This window comes from Gigantopelta aegis, chromosome 1 (genome assembly GCF_016097555.1).
Source record: "Gigantopelta aegis isolate Gae_Host chromosome 1, Gae_host_genome, whole genome shotgun sequence".
Taxonomy (NCBI): Eukaryota; Metazoa; Mollusca; class Gastropoda; order Neomphalida; family Peltospiridae; genus Gigantopelta; species Gigantopelta aegis.
The window spans coordinates 9,759,737-9,778,928 of record NC_054699.1 but is presented as its reverse complement, the minus strand read 5'-3'; the positions used below and the strand labels follow the sequence as shown (position 1 = coordinate 9,778,928).

The following is a 19,192-nucleotide window of genomic DNA, read 5'->3' as shown; positions in this document are numbered from 1 at the left end:
CCCCCCTCCCCGACCGCTAGAGAATGTGCCCTCACACCTCTCCCTTCACTAGAGATTGTGTCGCCTCCAGATGATTTTCCTACAAGCCTGCATTTTCGTCCTTAATTAAGGGGCCTGTGCCCCTCCCCGGCCCCCTATTCCTACAGACCTGATTTTGGACTATGTACGACTCTACAATACAACATCTGTTTCCATGTCGATCTGCCCGGGAGAGAATTCCGTTTCGTTCGTGCACGACGTCCCGGTCACATATTGATCTGTGTTTCTCCAGCAAAATTTGATTTCGTCCCAGTAAAAGGATTTACGAAGCTGATTTGCTATGCGTCCGACAGTCGTACGACTCGTATAATAGAGTTAACTATTTGCCCGGTGTGTCTGTAAAACGTGAATAACATGATTGAACGCATTTGACAAAGGCGTGTAAAGAGAAAATAAAACAGAAATATGTAAAATTGGTTTTGTTGTTGTTTGGGGTCTTTTTTGTTCTAGGCGGAGATGTATAATGTTTTTTTCCATAGCGTGCACCCTCATAAATACATATATCGGGCGGCCCGAAAAATCGACAATCCTATTGAATGTGGAATTATTTTTAAAATTATGGGGACTGTAGCTTTGGTGTGGCACACCCATTTCTATATGGATATTTGCCATCTTCAGTGCAGAATTTAGACTCATACATCAAATATTGTTAAAATAGTAACAGATTCAAAATTGTAAGAAGAAAAAAACCCACCCCAAAATACGCCGCCAGATAGGAGGCCACTACGTGCAAGGAGCGTCACATTGGTTTTACTTCCAGTTTTGAATCTGTTGCTATTTTAATAATATTTGACCAATGGGCCTAAAATTACCACTGAATGTGGCAAATATTCATATCGTATTGGGTGTGAAATATCAAAGCTAAAGTCCTATAGAGATTTTAAATAATTATACAGTCAGTAGGGGTGTCGTTTTTTAGGGGCCACCCGATATAAGACCATGTACATACAGTGAAACCTCCCACAACCGTCCTCTGTAAACCAGAATCCCTCAAGACCGGACATTTCCCACGGTGGATCCATTCAGCTGATTGTACACCAGTACACCACAACTGGACAAAGGCCGTGATATGTGCTTTCCTTTCTGTGGGAAATTGCAAACAAAAGATCCCTTGCTGAATTAGAAAACATGTGGCGGGTTTCCTCTGATGAATACGAGTCGGAATTATCAAATGATTGACGTCCAATAGCCGATGATTATTTAATCGTTAAACAAAACAAACTTTGTTCCTTAGATGTACAATTTTGAAATCGCTACCGCACGTATACATCAAACTTACAACTCCACAGGACCTACATCTCAATTTTGGCAATTGTAAAATGAATAACAACGAGTTTTGGGATTTGAAAGTATTTATCACAATCATCCTTTGTTTACAAAAATATCACATATACAATTTATTACATTAATGTCATAGATAATAATATCAACACAAATAGCTGGACAAATAAATATTTAACTACTACACATGGACGTATACTCACTTCACACCTCACCACTATGGGAACACGCATGCGTACTGCGCCTCTCACGGGAACACGCATGCGTACTGAACCTCTTTAGGAACACGCATTCGTATTGCAAATCTACAGGAACACGCATGCGTACTACGCCTCTCACTGGAAACACACATGCGTTATACTAGAGTTATATTTTTAACGTGGATTCGGCACTGTAAATATGGACGACAGTTAACATGATCAAATTCAAAAATTCAATTTCTACATAAGACAGAGTCCAAAGGATGTTTCGACGAAGTGAGAGGGGGTCGAAGGCGGGAATCAGGGGATAAATTCAAGTGCTTCTTTTTCTGACTTTTTAAAATTTTATTTATCTTTGTAATTATTATTTTTAAAGTAGTTTTCATTGGGTTGCCCTTTTCACGAGTTTGTCCATGTGTTCTTTTTTCCTTAGCCGCTCACTAAAAATACAAGACAGAGTCAAAGGGACGTTCCGACAAAGTCAGGGGCAGGACCAGAGATAAATTCAGGTGCCTAATTTTTTCGGCTTTTTTATTATTACCATTTAACCCTCCCCCCCCCCTCCCCAACACACACACCGAATTCATTGGGTTACCTTTTTCACGAGTTGTTCCATGTGCTCTTTTCCCCTTAGCCCCGCACACGCCCCTACACAATGATGGCATGCCCTCGTACATCAAAACGGTGACAAAACCAGGTGTCTGCGAACGCTGAGCATTTCATGCGCACCCTTTAACGTGACACCTGGGGCGGATAGCCGCTTCCTTCCGCGGACTCCCTTGCTTCGAAACATAGTGCCAGGAACTCTATATAACAACTTAAGATTTTCACAACTAGGTTTATAAATTAACAAAATATATATTTAAAACAAAACAGTAACTAAACAAACTGGAAGAAAATGAGTGTTTGCTGAACACAGTTTGTATCTATGTGATACATATTTATATTTATGTGTCACTCATTAAAATCACTAACAGTCACATTGTTTATACATCATAGTTAGCTTATACTTTATGGAGATTTCAAAATACTCATAGAAAATATAACAATATTAAAACGTGGACCTCGCCTATTTATAAAAGTGGGGTGAAGTAGGAGAGGTGGAGGATGACATATGCATCCCCCCTCAATCCCTGGACGCGGATATTGTGTTTGGCGCAAATTTCATTTGTCTGCAATTCGTATATGCGTACACGTATACGTTATACGTAATGCATAATCCGTAACAATCACTTTCTATACAAATTACATATGCACGGCGGAGCAGGAGCTGGGGGGGGGGGGGGGGGGCTCCAATCATTCTGAATAGAAAATATTATGGGTAGTAAATTTTATAGCAGAGATAAATTTTATTTGTAGAATGCATGAAATTGCATTTCAGGACATCTAGTTTTAAAAAATTTACGGGGGGGGGGGGGCATACCCACGGACCCCTTAGAAACTGCTTTGCGCCCTCGATCTCAATCAGCCCCCCTCCCAAATCTCAGTCAGTCCCCTCAATGTCTACTTGCTTCCACCGTGCCTGAAATAGGTTGAGAAGATTCTATGTATACGTCGTCCTTACGCGTATGCGTATCCGACAACTGTAATGTATTATGAATTACGTATACGGTTACGAATACGGTTACGTATACGGTTACGAGTACGGATTATGGACAAATGGAATTTGCGCCTAATTTACATAATTTAAAGACTAATACATTTACCCATATTAAAGCAATTCATACGCGAATGATGCATACAATGAAATTCAAAATTCCAGGAAATCGGTTTCACACAACGCTTATAAATAAGATTCAAATTTTCATAATTTATCATCCACCCAACATAAATATTAATAGCAAATATTAATATTAATATTTTTGTTCTCTCACCTCTAATTTAAAATCTTAACAGGTCTACGCAAATCACCATAATTCGAAAGACTAACGAAAAGACGTTGGAGTGTTGGGGCTGGTGGAATTAAACAAAGAAGAAAGAAAAAAAAAAGAAAAAAAAAAGAAGAAAAAAAAAGCTGCCTTCGGATTATATTATCCAAGGGGAGATAACTATAAAGACGACGCCACACGATACGAGTGCCTCGTACGAATACAGCCAATTGTGACAAGACAACATTAATTTACCATTTCATCGGTTGCACTCGGCTCTTCTCGTATAGTGTAGCGTCGGCTTTTAGAGTATCGGGAAAAAGTGCGATGCGGATTTGAGCTTAGTGTATAGTTTGTGAAGTCCAAGGTAAACATAGTAGCGTATATTATAGATGGCGTGACAAGATGAGACGTATAAAACTAGGAATGGTCGAAACGTAACTAAAACCAATATTATACATGTAGCCTATATACATACACACATTTCACACTGTCATTTATGATGATCGTGTAGTTAAGCAACACATATTTAACATTTGCATATAGTTTGATATAGTGTTGTTCTCCATATTCAGACGATTGAGCATGCATAAAGGTATTAACATGTGTAATAATCGAGACTATTAGTATAGTACACGACAAGAAATACGGCATACCAAAATTTCTCCAAAAGTTTGTTTTCTTACGGGTGTGATGTTTTTTTTTCAATGGGCTAATGGACTAGAATGATAATTATAAATTGGCTTATGCCATTGCAACAATAACAAAAAAAACAAAAACATACTTAGAAAACGATCCCCCAACACCCCCCCCCCCCGAAACCCCAACCCCATAACCCCCCAAACCATTAAAAAAATAAACAAACAAAAAATGAAGAAGATGACCCCCAAAAAACAAAAAAACAAAAACAAACCCCAAACAATTGAAATATGTATAATAGGCCTACTAAAGTATTCAAAACATTATTTATTTTATTTTATAATTTAAAAAAAATATTTTATTGTCTTCAAAATATAGAATGGCAGTGTCAGGGTTAAAACATATTTTACCCAAAGTTCGTATAGAAACTTCTTTTTGTCCCATTTAAAACCCCGTTTACCTTTAAGCCTTGTTATACACCCACAAGGAAAATTATTGCTGCACAGGTATGCATATGCCGTTTATCGTGTCGTCAACTATAATGATACAAACATGAATGTTAATTACATATAATTATGCACATATTTACACGTACACGATGTATTGTTATTCAATTAACAGTCATGACATGTTCCTTTCGGTAATGGCTATATTATAAATATGCTTCATGGAATTCACATTTACTTCTTCATACATACAAATAGGTGGTTAAAAAAAACAACCCGCAGTGGCATGAAAGTGACGATTATCATACACCCAAAATGAAAAGGCTGAAATCAGGGCCTAGCAGGGGCGAGGGGAAGAAAACCAGATCGGAGTTCAGCCAGACCGAGCAGAAAAACGTACGCTAGACTGTTTTATATGCTTCACGGTAAAACCATATAGCCACGTCGGGAACCAATCAAATAGTTCGCGAACGTTAGCGAAACAATACCTTGCTGCTCTTGGGGCCACTGTCAGTTTGCCCTGTCCCCCTGGGGAAGGGAGGTGAGGAGGAGGGGCAGTGGGGAGTTATTAAGCGCCCCCCTCCCCACTTCTGACATCTAGGAACGTTTACATGTGTTACGGTTTGGCATCTATTTCACACCAAAAAATACTATTATCTTGGAAAACAAACCACGGTGCGGACGAAATAAAATAGTTTCTTAATATTTCTAAGTTTATAATTATTAGAACTGTTTTACAATCAAAGACGCGAATATGCATAAATGTAGCCTTACGTTTTGCGAACTTGGTCGCCGGACGCCAAGTCTACAAAATAAAGCTTTAGAAGCACGGGTCCCGAAATATCGAGCGAGTGCTGAACACAATAGCTATATACAAAGTGAAATAGCCAGAGCTGGAATATGGCTATAAAATATTTATATATTTTACCCATGTATTTCTACAGATGTGTAACATCCTGTCTGCTAGGGTACATTCATTAAATAATCATGGGCTATTGAATCTGAAAAATGTGCTAAACGCACTACAGTTTTTATATTAGCAGCTACGATTCTTTTTTTTTATGCACTTTCCACAGACAGGACAGCAAAATGACATACCAGGGTAGGGCACTAGCTTGGACGAAGAATACAAAAGCTCAGTTAATCCTCCGAGGAGATGTGAACTGATGACACAAGCACTTCAAGCGAGCGCTCTACGGTCTGAGCTAAATCACATCCCCGTCGGAAGATGATAGCAACTTCAGGGGCCAATACGGCAGTAATGCGAGTTTCATCTGGGAAGAGGAGGATAGGGTGGGGTGAGGGTTGGGTGTGGGTGATGCATACTCTTCAGAGTTGTTGTTGGTGATGGTGGTGGGACAGTAGAGATTCACGAACCTATTAGGCCTTTTTGAAAATATTTGGCCTACTCCATAAAAATATGTAGCCAACGATAACATTAATACCTACTTATACTACCAGACCAGGCCTGTCAGAGTCAAGGGGAGGGGGTGGGGATGGGTTAGAGCTTCCATATACGCAGGTATGCAGCTGCGTACCACTTGAGATTACAGTTTTTTATTAAAATATATATGGGGGTGAAGTGGGAGTGGGCACAGCCAATAGCGTTTTATTCCATCGCCGAAAACGTCTGTGTACCACCTGAAAATCCCAAGCTAGGCCCATGGGTTAGGCTATGACCCCGCTTCTGCCTACCTCAGCATCAAAATGACCTCAAATTAAGATGTTCCAGAATGTACCAATAAAAGATAAGACATCGAAAAACCTAAACAGGCCTGCAAACCCCAGGACCCGCTAAGTACAATGTTATATCCGGCCTTCTATTTTCAATATTAATAATTATTTACCTTTATGCCCCTCCCCCGCGCCCTCCTCCGACAAACCTGCGGACATAGATGATAAACGATCTTAATCCTTTACTCCAGAAACACGACCAAATTATTACCAAGGAATGTTGCAGCCCCAGGGTTTCTTTTAGAGTGGCCACTGCTGGAACACAACTGTGTACTATGTACAGAGTATATAATTATTTCTAACAGCAGTCATTGCATCATATGCCATGACTGAGATCACGATGTCCATTCAGACCAGTCAATAACTATTCTCACCATAATGGAGTAACAGCTCAAGAGAGCCCGACCTCGGTAGTCTAGAAGTCAGACCAATGATTGATGTCCATTGTGGCGAAGTTACTAAAATGGAACGCGTCTACAAACGCGACTGTGTGCATTTATATACATGCGTGTCCTGAAGCAGACTATAGAATATTTTCTAGAATTTTCTGTATAAGCATTTTCTAAGAAGCAGTCTCTAGGCAGTTTCTAGAACATTCTCTAGACTTTTTTTTGTAGCAGCATTTGTTTTTACAAAGTAGTTACTAGATGATTTTCCAAAACCTTTTGTAGACGCATCGTCTAAGAAGCAATCTTCACACTGTTCTCAAGAATATTTTCTAGAAATGTCTCTAGAAGCATTTTCTGAAAAGCAGTTTCTATTCATCCTCTAGAACCTTTTCTAGAATTTTCTCGAAGCATTTTGTAAGCAGTTTCTATGCAATCTCTAGAACCTTTTCTAGTATTTTCTATAATACTATAATGTCCAGATCATTCTTAGAACACAAGCATTTTCTAAGAAGCAGTTTATATGCAATCTGCGGGCAATTTCTAAGCAACCTTAGAATTTTCTCTTGAAGCATTTTCTAAGAAGCAGTGTCCAGATCGCTTTGTAGAAGATTGTGTAGAAGCACCGACATCAGCAGTAGAATGAATTGCACTCATCTCATTCAATCAATCGTTTGGAATTTTACTGTCATAGCTGTTTTGTATGCTCTTGTATCACAAGGACGCAAAAAAAAAAAACATCCCCAGGGGAAAAAATGTGAGACTCTCAACAAAAATCAAAGCTTGAACAATCCAAAATAGTTTGATTTAGGTTCTCTCGCCACCATTGACAGATTGGACACCTTGACAAACACCTCGTCCCCTTGTCTGAGATTGAACACGGCCCCTAGATAGCTGACGTATTCCCCGAACGCCTTGTTCTGGCCCCAGCACTTGGTGATGGAGTTCTGCACGAGCGGCTCCTCGCCCCCTAGCGGGTAGATGATGTTATATCGGTAGATGTAGTGCGAGAGACTTGGGGACTCCGTGCTGGTGGATGACGGGTTGGACTGGCTCCCATCTCCGTGCAGCGGGTCGAACACCTCGAGGAACGAGATCTGGCTGTACACGTAGTACAGCCCGTCAGTGGGCACCACGATGCGGCCGTGACGATAGGTCACGTGGTTGGTGAAAGCGAGGTCGGTCTCGTAGACCCAGCTGGAGATTGGAAACTGTTTTCCCGGAACTGCAACAGAAAAGGAATAGTTTAGCACGAAATAGTAATAAATTATTAGTACAATGTTAAAACGTTAAAGTTTGTTTTCCCGGAACTGCATTAGAAAGGGAATAGTTTACAGAGGCGGATATGGGGGGGGGGGGGGGGAGGGGGAGGCAGGGGCCCGGCCCCCCTATATTTTATTATATATTCCCCTCCAAACCTCCCACAAAGTTCCATTGGCATTCCGCCTCTTGTCATTGTCTCCCCCCCCCCCAAATCAATTTTCTGGATCCACCACTGGTTTAGCACGAAGTAGTAGATCTGGCAACTTGCCCTGTTAACAGATGGATCCCATGTAAGCATATGAACATTCAGTGGTTATGTGCATGCTAAAATATATCTCTCCCCCTGTAGTATAGTGTTTGTTTGTTTGTTTGTTTTTTTGTTAACAACACCACTAGAGCACATTGACTATTGGATGTCAAATATTTGGTCATATTGAAATATAGTCTTAGAGACTTAGAAAACCTGCTACATGGTTTTTTTCATTAGAAGCAAGGGATCTTTTATATGCACCATCCCACAGACAGGATAGCACATACCACGACCTTTGATATACCAGTCGTGTTGCACTGACTGTAAGTACAATGTTAAATCAATATGCTAGCCTTGGGGGTGTAATGGTTAAGCCGTCAGACTTCAGGCTAGTAGGTAGTGGGTTCAGATCCCGCGACCGACCCTTACTTAGTTTTAACAGCTCGACGGGAAGGTGTAAGACCATTTCACAGACTTCTCTCTCACTAACAACTAACCACAGACCCACTGTACTGAACAGACAGTCCACATAATTCGTGTGTGTGTGTCCAGGACGGTGTGCTCCAACTTTAGTTGGATAAAAAACACGAAAATCAAATAAACTGAAAAATTAAAACATTTGTATTCGTCAAAATACAAAATACAAATACACGCAGTTTTAACAAATCGCTTCTCTATATTAAAACATCATTTAAAGTGCAAAATATAAATACATTTGTACAACTACACGACAATAAGATAGAAAACTCTTTTTCTTTATAAGGTGCAAACAGTTTCAAAATAAAAAAATCAGACATGTTTAAATATATATACTGAGTAAAATGGTAAATACTTGTTTGCGCTGAATATATAACGGCATTCTGGTAGTATTATATGCCTGTGACCTTTATACTGAATAAACTGTCTGTCTCTGTGACAAGTCTGTCGTCATAGTATAAGAGTTACTTTATTTGCAACAAAGCGTTCCGTTTGTAGAGTCGAAAAAACAAAAGAGAATAATAATAATAAACATTATGTGACTAAATTAGCAAATATAACCAAAGGATATCGAAGAATGGCGCGTGACAGTAAGAAAATTAATGTGGACGGTCTATTTAAATAATGAAACAAATGCTCGAGATATTGCCTCTTTAATGGTCAGTAGTGATGGCCTCAGATTACAGTTATCTTCCCATTTGGTTGTCCAAAATCCGGAAACTTGTCCGTGCAAGTAGTCTGCTGTTTGACTGTGATTATTTCATGACAGACAGCTATGAAGTGGCAACTATTTGACTGAAGTGACAGGCATGTAGTTTGTAAACATGTGTAACTTCGGCCTATGCAAAAGTAGTGCTTTTTGTGTAAAATGGGTGTACTCCGGCCAGGTTTGGTGGGTGTTTGTTTAAACCAATATCCTGGGAGAAAGAGCTGGAAAACAGGGGTCGTCCTTTTCAGGATATGTGCCTCCCAGGCAGGCAAAGGTACATACAAAAATCCACGGGCCTGCTGATATTAATAAAAATGTTATAGCCACTAAGGCTATATAGAAACATATAGCGAAATTAATTGTGGTCTCAGGCCTGATATACCATGATACCGTTACACCAAACACCAGGTTCCTGCTCCACGTGTTTGACACGTGTTTAAATAAAACGGGAATATAGCGTGTTTTCAATACACATCTGGATTCAATCAAAGAGATATTCCATCATTGCCACAACCCAGGCGCGATAAATGAAATGCTACAACCTCAACATTTCCTAGATATTAACAACGCAGGTAGATAAAACATCTATCTATTAGGTAAAATGTGTGACTCTTGTAAGCTTCGTGGAACGCAGTTTGAAGTGGCAACTACAGCTCGAAAAGGGGTGGTCCTAAAATGTTGCGATAATTTTACACAAACAGATATGCATAGGCGTGTGGGATGAATACTTTACTGGGTTGGGTAGGGTACATGATTCGAAAGGAATTTACTCTGAACCTTTTAAAGGTAAAATTAAGTCTATACCCAGAAATCAGGGCACACATTCCTAATTGAGTGAGTAGGGGTGGGGGGAGCTGCCGCCCATCTCGTATCGTACAATTACGTATGTGCCTCTCTTTGCTTGTGTCTGTCTCACTCTCTTTCTCTGTATGTATACATATGATATTTTGTGGGTGCGTGTGAGCGTGTGGTGTATATATTTGATATTACCTTGATTTAGACCCAGTCTCTGGAGAGAACCCATCAGATGAGCAGCCGGTCTATCTTCGTCGGACATCAGACCGCCATTGTGTTGGAGTTTTATATTACCTGAAATCACACAAACATCAACTTGAAATACACAGTGTGACTAAAAGTCAAACATTTTACACCAGGGGCCTAATTCACAAAACTCTCTTAGGCTCTGCTAGACAACAAAGCATCCTCTTTGTAAGTCTTTTAGCACTGCACTGCGAGATCGCTAAGTTGCGAGAGTTTAGTGAATTAGGCCCCTGAAAGACAAAAATGTCATCGTAATTATAAGCGTATCTCCGCACAAGCCAAAATCGAATTTAATCAACATTGTATCGTCGCACAAGACAGAGTACAAAGGGCATTTGATCAATTTTGTATCTGCGCACAAGAATGAGCCGAAAGGGTATTTGGCAAGACTGACTGCTTCCACGTATCGCGACCAGTTGCTTCGTGTATAGGAGGACTGCCACTCACACAGTACATACTGGAGAGTAAATCGTAAGTTAGGCAGCTAGTACTAACAGATGGATAGTAAGCAGTGTGCTAGGGTGGCATTATGTAAATATATTCCTTTCCATTCAGAGGTTCGTCAAACATTCAGAAGAAAATGTTTACACCAATATACGTTTTGTTGAATATTTACTTATTTCCTTGTTATTCAACAAAATAATAAGTGCATTAACGACACCGTACTATTAGGTATATGCGTGTATTAAAACAGTATCCTCAAATGTCTCGACATTTTTAAACACTTCCTTTTATTTTAGTAGTTGTGCGAGTCTAATCGTAAATCGCTTTCTCACGACTATTTCAAAATATTGGATCGAAGTGTTTACAAATACTGGAGTATTCCTTGAAACGATTTTAAAGAGACACTCCCGAGTTTGCTGCAATTTTTAAGATGTTATCGACTAACAGAGACTTTTTAATGATTGTAATTGCATATCAAATATATTTTTTCTGCATAAAATAGTATGGCTGTATATTAAACGTGTTTTTGATCGTTCTTATATTTGTACTAGGTTAAATTTCATTTTATTTCCTAAAATATGTAGTTTTTTTCGTACGTACGAAATTATTTGAAGACAAAATTCAGTTTTTTTTTTTTTTTAAATATTAAGACGACCAGAAACACATTGAATATACAGACACTGATACTCTAAACAAGAAAATATGTTTAATATGTAAGGTTAATCGTAGAAATATTTTATTAGTCGGAAACATCTTATAATGCATCAAACAAAGGAATGTTCCTTTAATACATACATAAAAGTAACGATAATGTATATTTGATGAGCAATGGTTTTCTTCATTATTAATTAATGAAATCAGCTAGTTCACATCTAGGGGCGAATTAACAAAGCATGTTTATATCATACACGCATGTAACTAGATCTGACACCTGCGTTTAAAGGGACATTCTAGAGTTGCTGCAATTTTTAAGATGTTATCGACTAACGGAGACTTTTTAACAATTGTAATTTCCTGCATAAAATATTAGTGGCTGTTTATTAAACGTGTTTCTGGTCGTTCAAATATTTGTACTACCGTAAATTTCATTTTATTTCCTAAAAATCCAGTTTGGGCTTCTTACAAATATTAAGACGACCAGAAACACATTAAATATACAGACACTGATATATTAAACAAGAACATATATTTAATATGTAAGTTTAATCGTAGAAATATTTTATTTGTCGGAAACATTTTACAAAGCAGCAATGCAGCAATGTCCCTTTAAGTAAAACACACTTCGGAAATTCGGTCTCAAAAGTCTACATTGAAGCGAACGGTGAAGTCCGCGCTTTACGCCGTCCGCGCTTTATGCCATTTGCTATGACGCAGAATGAAGGTCTTGATATTATTCTGAAACGAAATATCCACGATGGAAGATGTTAATCAATATATTATTGCTACTTTTATTAAGCAGCTAACCAAGACGAATCAAAGCAAAAAAGAAACAAACAAATTAACCAAGATAGTAGTATTATATGTTTACAAATTATATCACACACACACACACACACACACACACACACACACACACACACACACACACACACACACACACATACATACATACATACATACATATATATATATATATATATATTTTTAGTAAAGTTTATGTTTCAGTTAGCCACAAAAAACTAAAATGTTACGGATTTAAAGCTCTTCAAAAATCAGTATTTATTTTTCGAAATAGCTATCAAGTCAACTTAAATTCACACTTCACAAGTTCACCGACAAGAATGGTTTTCTTTGGGTGTTGGAACATGCACTAAAAGATGAAGCTATGGTATTCATTGTTCAGTATATTTTAAAAAGAATGTAGAATATGAACAGACTAAATTACGAATATGCACGATGTGCGGTCGATGGGCCCGTTGGGTTATTTCTCGTTCCAGCCACTGCACAACTGGTATATCAAAGGCTATTCTGTCTGTGGGATGAAGTTTGTTTTGTTTAACGACACCACTAGAGCACACTGATTTATTAATCATCGGCTATTGGATGTCCTGTCTGTGGGATGGTACATATAAAAGATCCCTTGCCACTAATGAAAATTACCAAATGTCGTTAAACAAAACAAACTTTACTTTACTTCTAATTGTTTTAGCAGTATTATTGACTGGATATTGCTCTGGTAGCCTTCCACTGATCTTGTGACCGGCTTCGGTGGCGTCGTGGTTAGGCCATCGGTCTACAGGCTGGTAGGTACTGGGTTCAGATCCCAGTTGAGGCATGGGATTTTTAATCCAGATACCGACTCCAAACCCTGAGTGAGTACTCCGCAAGGCTCAATGGGTAGGTGTAAACCACTTGCACCAACCAGTGATCCATAACTGATTCAACAAAGGCCATGGTTTGTGCTATCCTGCCTGTGGAAAGCGCAAATAAAAGATCCCTTGCTGCTAATCGGAAAGAGTAGCCCATGTAGTGGCGACAGCGGGTTTCCTCTCAAAATCTGTGTGGTCCTTAATCATATATCTGACGCCATATAACCGTAAATAAAATGTGTTGAGTGCGTCGTTAAAATAAAACATTTCTTTTTTTCCACTGAACGTTAGCAAAACGTTTGCTGGTTGAACTTGAGACTGGTCTACTAGGCTTCGTGAGGTCAGGTCAAGTCATGGGGTTTAACGAAAGAAAGAAGTGTTTTATTTAACGACGCAATCAACACATTTTATTAACGGTTATATGGCGTCAGACATATGGTTAAGGACCACACATATTTTTTTAGAGGAAACCCGCTGTCGCCACATAGGCTACTCTTTTACGACAAGCAGCAAGGGATTTTTTATTTGGATTAAAAATTCCATGCCTCGACTGGGATCCGAACCCAGTACCTACCAGCCTGTAGACCGATGGCCTGCCACGACGCGACCGAGGCCGGTGGAGGGTTTAACGAGCACATTCAGAACAAGCTGTTGTAGCGCACACGTGTCGACACATGCTGGCTCTTGCGTCCAGGAAAGAAAAGGGTAAGAGGGGGCGGATGTGTGTGTGTGTGTGTGTGTGGGTGGGTGGGGGGGGGGGATCTCCCGCGCTGGCAAGTGCTACTGAGCACAGGCAACCCAACCGTGGTCGGAAGAGGGCGAGGGTGGTTTTTGGTGCTATTAAATTTGCAAATGTCCCGTGGGATTATAGCCAAATAGAAACTGGTGCGTTATTTCTTGGAGGTAATTTTGGACGCATAATTTGGAGCGGTTCGTCGAAAGTCAAAGAGAGTTAGTTTTGGTTGTTTTGATATACACGTAGTTAGTCGAATGCTGGCTCGTTCTATGCTTCGTGTTGAAACGGGTCTAAAAGACATTACGATCAGTTCCGAACCGGTGCTTTTCTAACGGAACAGGTCACGGGGGTGACGCACGAAGATGATTGGCTATCTGGGCTCCTTATTGACACGGGTCAGTGATAACTTCACACTAATGGCTATATTAGTGCTAGCACTAAGTGATGCATACGCATGGATAATGTCCACGAACGATTCATACACGAAACGCCGACATAAACTGTGCGACTTCAGCTTACCCACAATGAATAATGCAAAGACCTCGTCGTAAGCCGCGGACGACCGTAATGGCGTCATGTATTCTCGCCGTCGCCGTCGCCGTTATATCGTTGCTGTATGTATTTTCGTGGTCGCCGTAATATCGCTGTGCGGTCACATCTGTACGAATGCAGATTAGATGAATAATTCTACGACAAATATTATTCAGGTTTCCGATCCGCGCTTTAGTTATTGAGGAGGATAAAAGCTAATATCTTTTCTTCCCATAAATCGCGCCATCTGGCGGATTTTATTGCTTCAACTCGACGGTAGTGGAGTTCTTTCTGGGAATGTTGATAATAAAAGTGGATTTTAATACTGGGAAGGCTTCAAAAAGTCCTAATCGTAAACGAGTAACGGGATATAAAAATTCCTACTGATTCTGATGACAGAATAAAAAAAGATTTGTTCATTATTGATTAATAAGAAGCACGCATGCTTACGGGATTTGTTGTACAGCATATGTCGAAAACATGTCGGTTTTATGTACAATATTAAATATTGATGACGTGAGCAGACGACAGAACTGTTTTACTTTTATTTGTATAAGGCTTGAAAGCAAGATTTTGATCACGTTTATGTGTTTTGTGTGCGCGTGTGTGGTCTGTCTCTGTCTCTGTCTCTGTCTCTCTCTCTCTCTGTCTCACAATATCCTGGTCACAAATATCAACTATCTGGGCTGTCCGTTATTCGTTGGCCTGGACATATCATCTCAGCTATCTCGATTTTTATGTCCAACAGCTTAACCAGAATGCGCCATCAAGGCAAATTTTAAAATACAAATTATGAAACCTATACAATATCTCAACTGTGCAATACAGTTTTTAAATTTCGCCTCATCATGTTATAACACCATTAGCTAATGCAAAATACAAACACGACTACGGTTTTAATAAACTCACAATCTCAGCTCATCATATCATTATAACATCATTTACAAATAGTTGAAGTTTCTTTTGTTTAACGATACCACTAGAGCACATTGATTTATTAATCACCGGCTAGTGGATGTCTTCAGGGAAAGCCCGCAACCTCTCCCATTAGCAGCAAGGGCTATTTTATATGCACTTTCCTGCCGATAAGACCAGCCATGAGGCACTGGTTGGGGGACTAGATCCCGACCCCGTATCAGTTAAAGCAAAAGTCAAACACAAATACAACTTTAATAAACTCACAATGTCGCTCGCCTAATATTATAACTTTAATATAATTATTATTACATCGTTAACTAAGTTCGGTTTGTTTTCTTTTGTTTAACGACACCACTAGAGCACATTGATTTATTAATCATCGGCTATTGGATGTCAGACATATGGTAATTTTAACATACATTTTTAGAATGGAAACCCGCTACATTTTTTTCAGCAGTAGCAACAGGTTTTTATATGCACCATCCCTTAGACAGGATAGCACATGCCACGTCCTTTGATATACCAGTCGTGGTGCACTGGCTGGAGCGCGAAATAGCCCAATGGGCCCACCGACGGGGATCGATCCCAGACCGACCGCGCATCAGGCGGGCGCTTTACCACTGGGCTAAGACCCGGCCCCCGTCAACTAATGGAAAGTTGAAACACATCTACAGTTTAGCATTAAGGGATCTTTATTATGCATGCACGTTCTTCGGAGACAAGACGGCACACACTTCCATCTTTGTTGTGGATCAGTGGTCTGACCCTCATTATTACCCCATTCACAAGCTATCGAACGTTTCTGAATACGGCGAAGACAACACGAAAACCTATATTTATTTGTTACATTTATGCATGAAAGACGAATAATTAGCTTTGAGACGGATTCATGTATTTGCCTGTCGTATTCGTGCACTTGTATGATGTCGCGACTTTTCACCCCGCCAGTGGTTTAATCGGGCGGACTTTGACGTTACAATAGACCACAATAGACTTTGTGCTGGAGCACACACACGACGTCGAGGTGTCCGCCGATTGATGGGAGGAAATTAATGGCAGAAGTAAATGGCGGCTCACGCGCCGCCGCCATTATGCGCCGAGCTTTGTTCGTCTGCTGCAAATGGGGTGCACCTGTGGCGGGATCGATCAAATTTCTACCCGTGAATCAGTTGTCCGCAACAACGCTTGTAACAACAAAACGGTTCATTAAATAGAAATTTAATCCAGCCATGTTGAAAACTAAACCTCAAGTAAAGAATTATGTTACAAGCCAACTTCATTGTTATTTTCAGAGACAGGGCGCGCTAAAATTTTAAAACTGAATTTGGAAAAAAAGTTTTACCGGTACACATATTCCATACATTAAGGCATATATATTGTTATTTGCTTGTGATAATTAATTAATTAATGCTAAATTATCAACCCTACACAAGAAGAAGAGGAAATAACATAGTAGGCCTACATTTAAAGATGTAAAAATTACTATATATTTCAATAAAGGGAATGTTATAAAATAGCTCTGGTAAGACCAGTTTACGTGTTGATAATTTGAACTAATAATTAAAAAAATATTGACTATTATAATAGACCATATTAGTAGCTTATTTAAAGGCGGATTTTATATTGAGCGGTACCCACATTGGTGTGTGTGTGTGTGTGTGTGTGTGTGTGTGTGTGTGTGTGTGTGTGTGTGTGTTGTGTTGTGTTGTGTTGTGTTGCGTGTGTGTGAGAGAGAGAGAGAGAGAGAGAGAGAGAGAGAGAGAGAGAGAGAGAGAGAGAGAGAGAGAGAGAGCCCAGACTGTCTATGGAAGTTAATTCCCATTTTCACACGTGCTGTGGGGAGACATGCAAATATAAAAGGTGGGGTGTGTGTTCGATTGGAACAACAGCTTTTGCACGTTAAAACCTGACCTGGCCTTTGATTGGAAGACATGGTCTCATGCCGCCGCCCACCGACCCCCATCCCGGCTCTGCCAGCATTTACATTTGTACTCAAAATACACGTAATTATAGACAGGTGGCTAACAAAAGCTGGTGGCTAACAAAAGCAGGTGGCTAACAAAAACACGTGGGTGACTTATGTCGACAGGAAAAAGCTATATAGAAAATGCCCTTTGTAATCGACTGATTATATCAGGGCCGTGAACGTTTTTGTTTTGTTTTTTAAATCAGTTTTTTTTTTTTTTAAATGCATCTGCAGTATATTCAATGACAATAATCTAGATCGATGAAAAACCCAGTCAAAAGAGATATTACATGTACACGCCTTCCGCTTCGGGGCACATCGACTGTTCCCGAGGATTTAAAGTTATAATATTTCGTTTTCTTTGTTTGGTTAAGTGTTTTTTTAAAGACACCACAATAGCACATTGATTGATTAATCAGCTTTAAGATGTCAGACATTTGGTAATTCTGACCGTATTTTTCCACTAGCAGCAAGGGATCTTTTATGTGCACTCTCCTTTGATATACCAGCCAAGAGGCACTGGTTGGGACGAGGATAGCAAGAATGAGTGTCTACCCCTCCCCACAAGCGCCGCACCGCTAAAGCCGCGCCTGTATATTGACGTATCGAGGGTCCAAGATTGCGTGTACGCGTACAGGTCTGGTGCTCATAAAACTTTTAGTCTAGACTCGAGACTCTAAGTGAGTCTGAGACACTAATGTCATGACAACGCCATACAAATTGAATGCGTGTGAGATTAAGCCTGCCCCAAGTTCAGCCAAAAAAACATTTCGCTAACGTTCGCGAACTATTTGAAAGGTTCCCGAAGTGTGCATTTAGTTTACCGTGCAACGCATAAACCAGTTTTTTTTCTGCTCGGTCTGGTTGAACACAGTCCTGGGCCCCGTTCCACGAAGCCCATCTTAGTGCTACGATCACCTTAAGTACATACAGTAACTATGCACTTAAGGTGATCTTAGGGCTAAGATCGCTTCGTGGAACGGGTCCCAGGACTCTGAAAGTTTTATATGCACGATCCCTGGTGTCATGTTGTGATCAGCAAATTGCGGCGTTTCTGTGACCAGTAACCGCTTCATTTGACACAGATTCCATGACAACGTGATCAGTCAGAAACCTGTCATGGACTAGCGGGGCTTATGACAGTTTACTTATTTGTATGTTTATATCCCTGGGCATGTGTGCTTCAGTAAAGTACTATATGTAATGTGACACAGGTGACGAGTTCTTACGGGAGTCGATGAGCTCTAAGCGCCCCATCATCACCGTAGCACACATCTTTCGACGTTAAAGCGACAGTAAAGTACTATGTGTAATGTGACACAGGTGACGAGTTCTTACGGGAGTCGATGAGCTCTAAGCGCCCCATCATCACCGTAGCACACATCTTTCGACGTTAAAGCGACAGTAAAGTACTATGTGTAATGTGACACAGGTGACGAGTTCTTACGGGAGTCGATGGGCTCTAAGCGCCCCATCATCACCGTAGCACACATCTTTCGACGTTAAAGCGACACTCTAGTTTTTAAACACTACGACATATTTTTCACTATTAAAGCACTTTTTAATAATTTAAATTAGGAGTACTTACATTTTATTATTTATTGTTTAGTGTATAAGACAGTTTTAGCTGCTTTTACTCCTTGAATACTGGACAGTGCGCCTCCACGTTAGTATTGTAACACGGATGTGCTACAATGCAACCTGAAGGCATAAGAGAAAATCACCAGAATTGGCCAAGAGAAGCTGACGTTGGATCAAACAACATGACATGAATACTGTTAGTATCTAAGTGGATCTGGCATCCATTGTTTCGTTTCGTAATCACCAGACGTGTTGACTTAGCATTTCCAGCACGTGCGAGGCGCGCGACCTTTACAGCGCGCGCGCCAAAGTCAAAGGAATGGGATGCACGTGTTCTGCCTTGGGGCTCGTTGGCATCAGAATAGGCTTTTCTA

The 19,192-nt window shown here is 40.0% G+C and overlaps 1 protein-coding gene across 1 annotated transcript in view; it reads right to left on the bottom strand.

The window, feature by feature from the left end:
• Positions 1-1,378: 1,378 nt before the first annotated feature.
• The window catches only part of LOC121370448 (tumor necrosis factor ligand superfamily member 10-like), a 56,761-nt gene continuing 38,947 nt past the window's right edge, over positions 1,379-19,192 (bottom strand). The window contains exons 3-4 of the mRNA XM_041495680.1: positions 10,283-10,381; positions 1,379-7,818 (exon numbers count right to left, since the gene is read on the bottom strand). Of these exons, the coding sequence (XP_041351614.1) occupies positions 7,370-7,818; positions 10,283-10,381 (548 nt within the window). The 3' untranslated portion in view covers positions 1,379-7,369. The remainder of the gene's footprint in view (positions 7,819-10,282; positions 10,382-19,192) is intronic.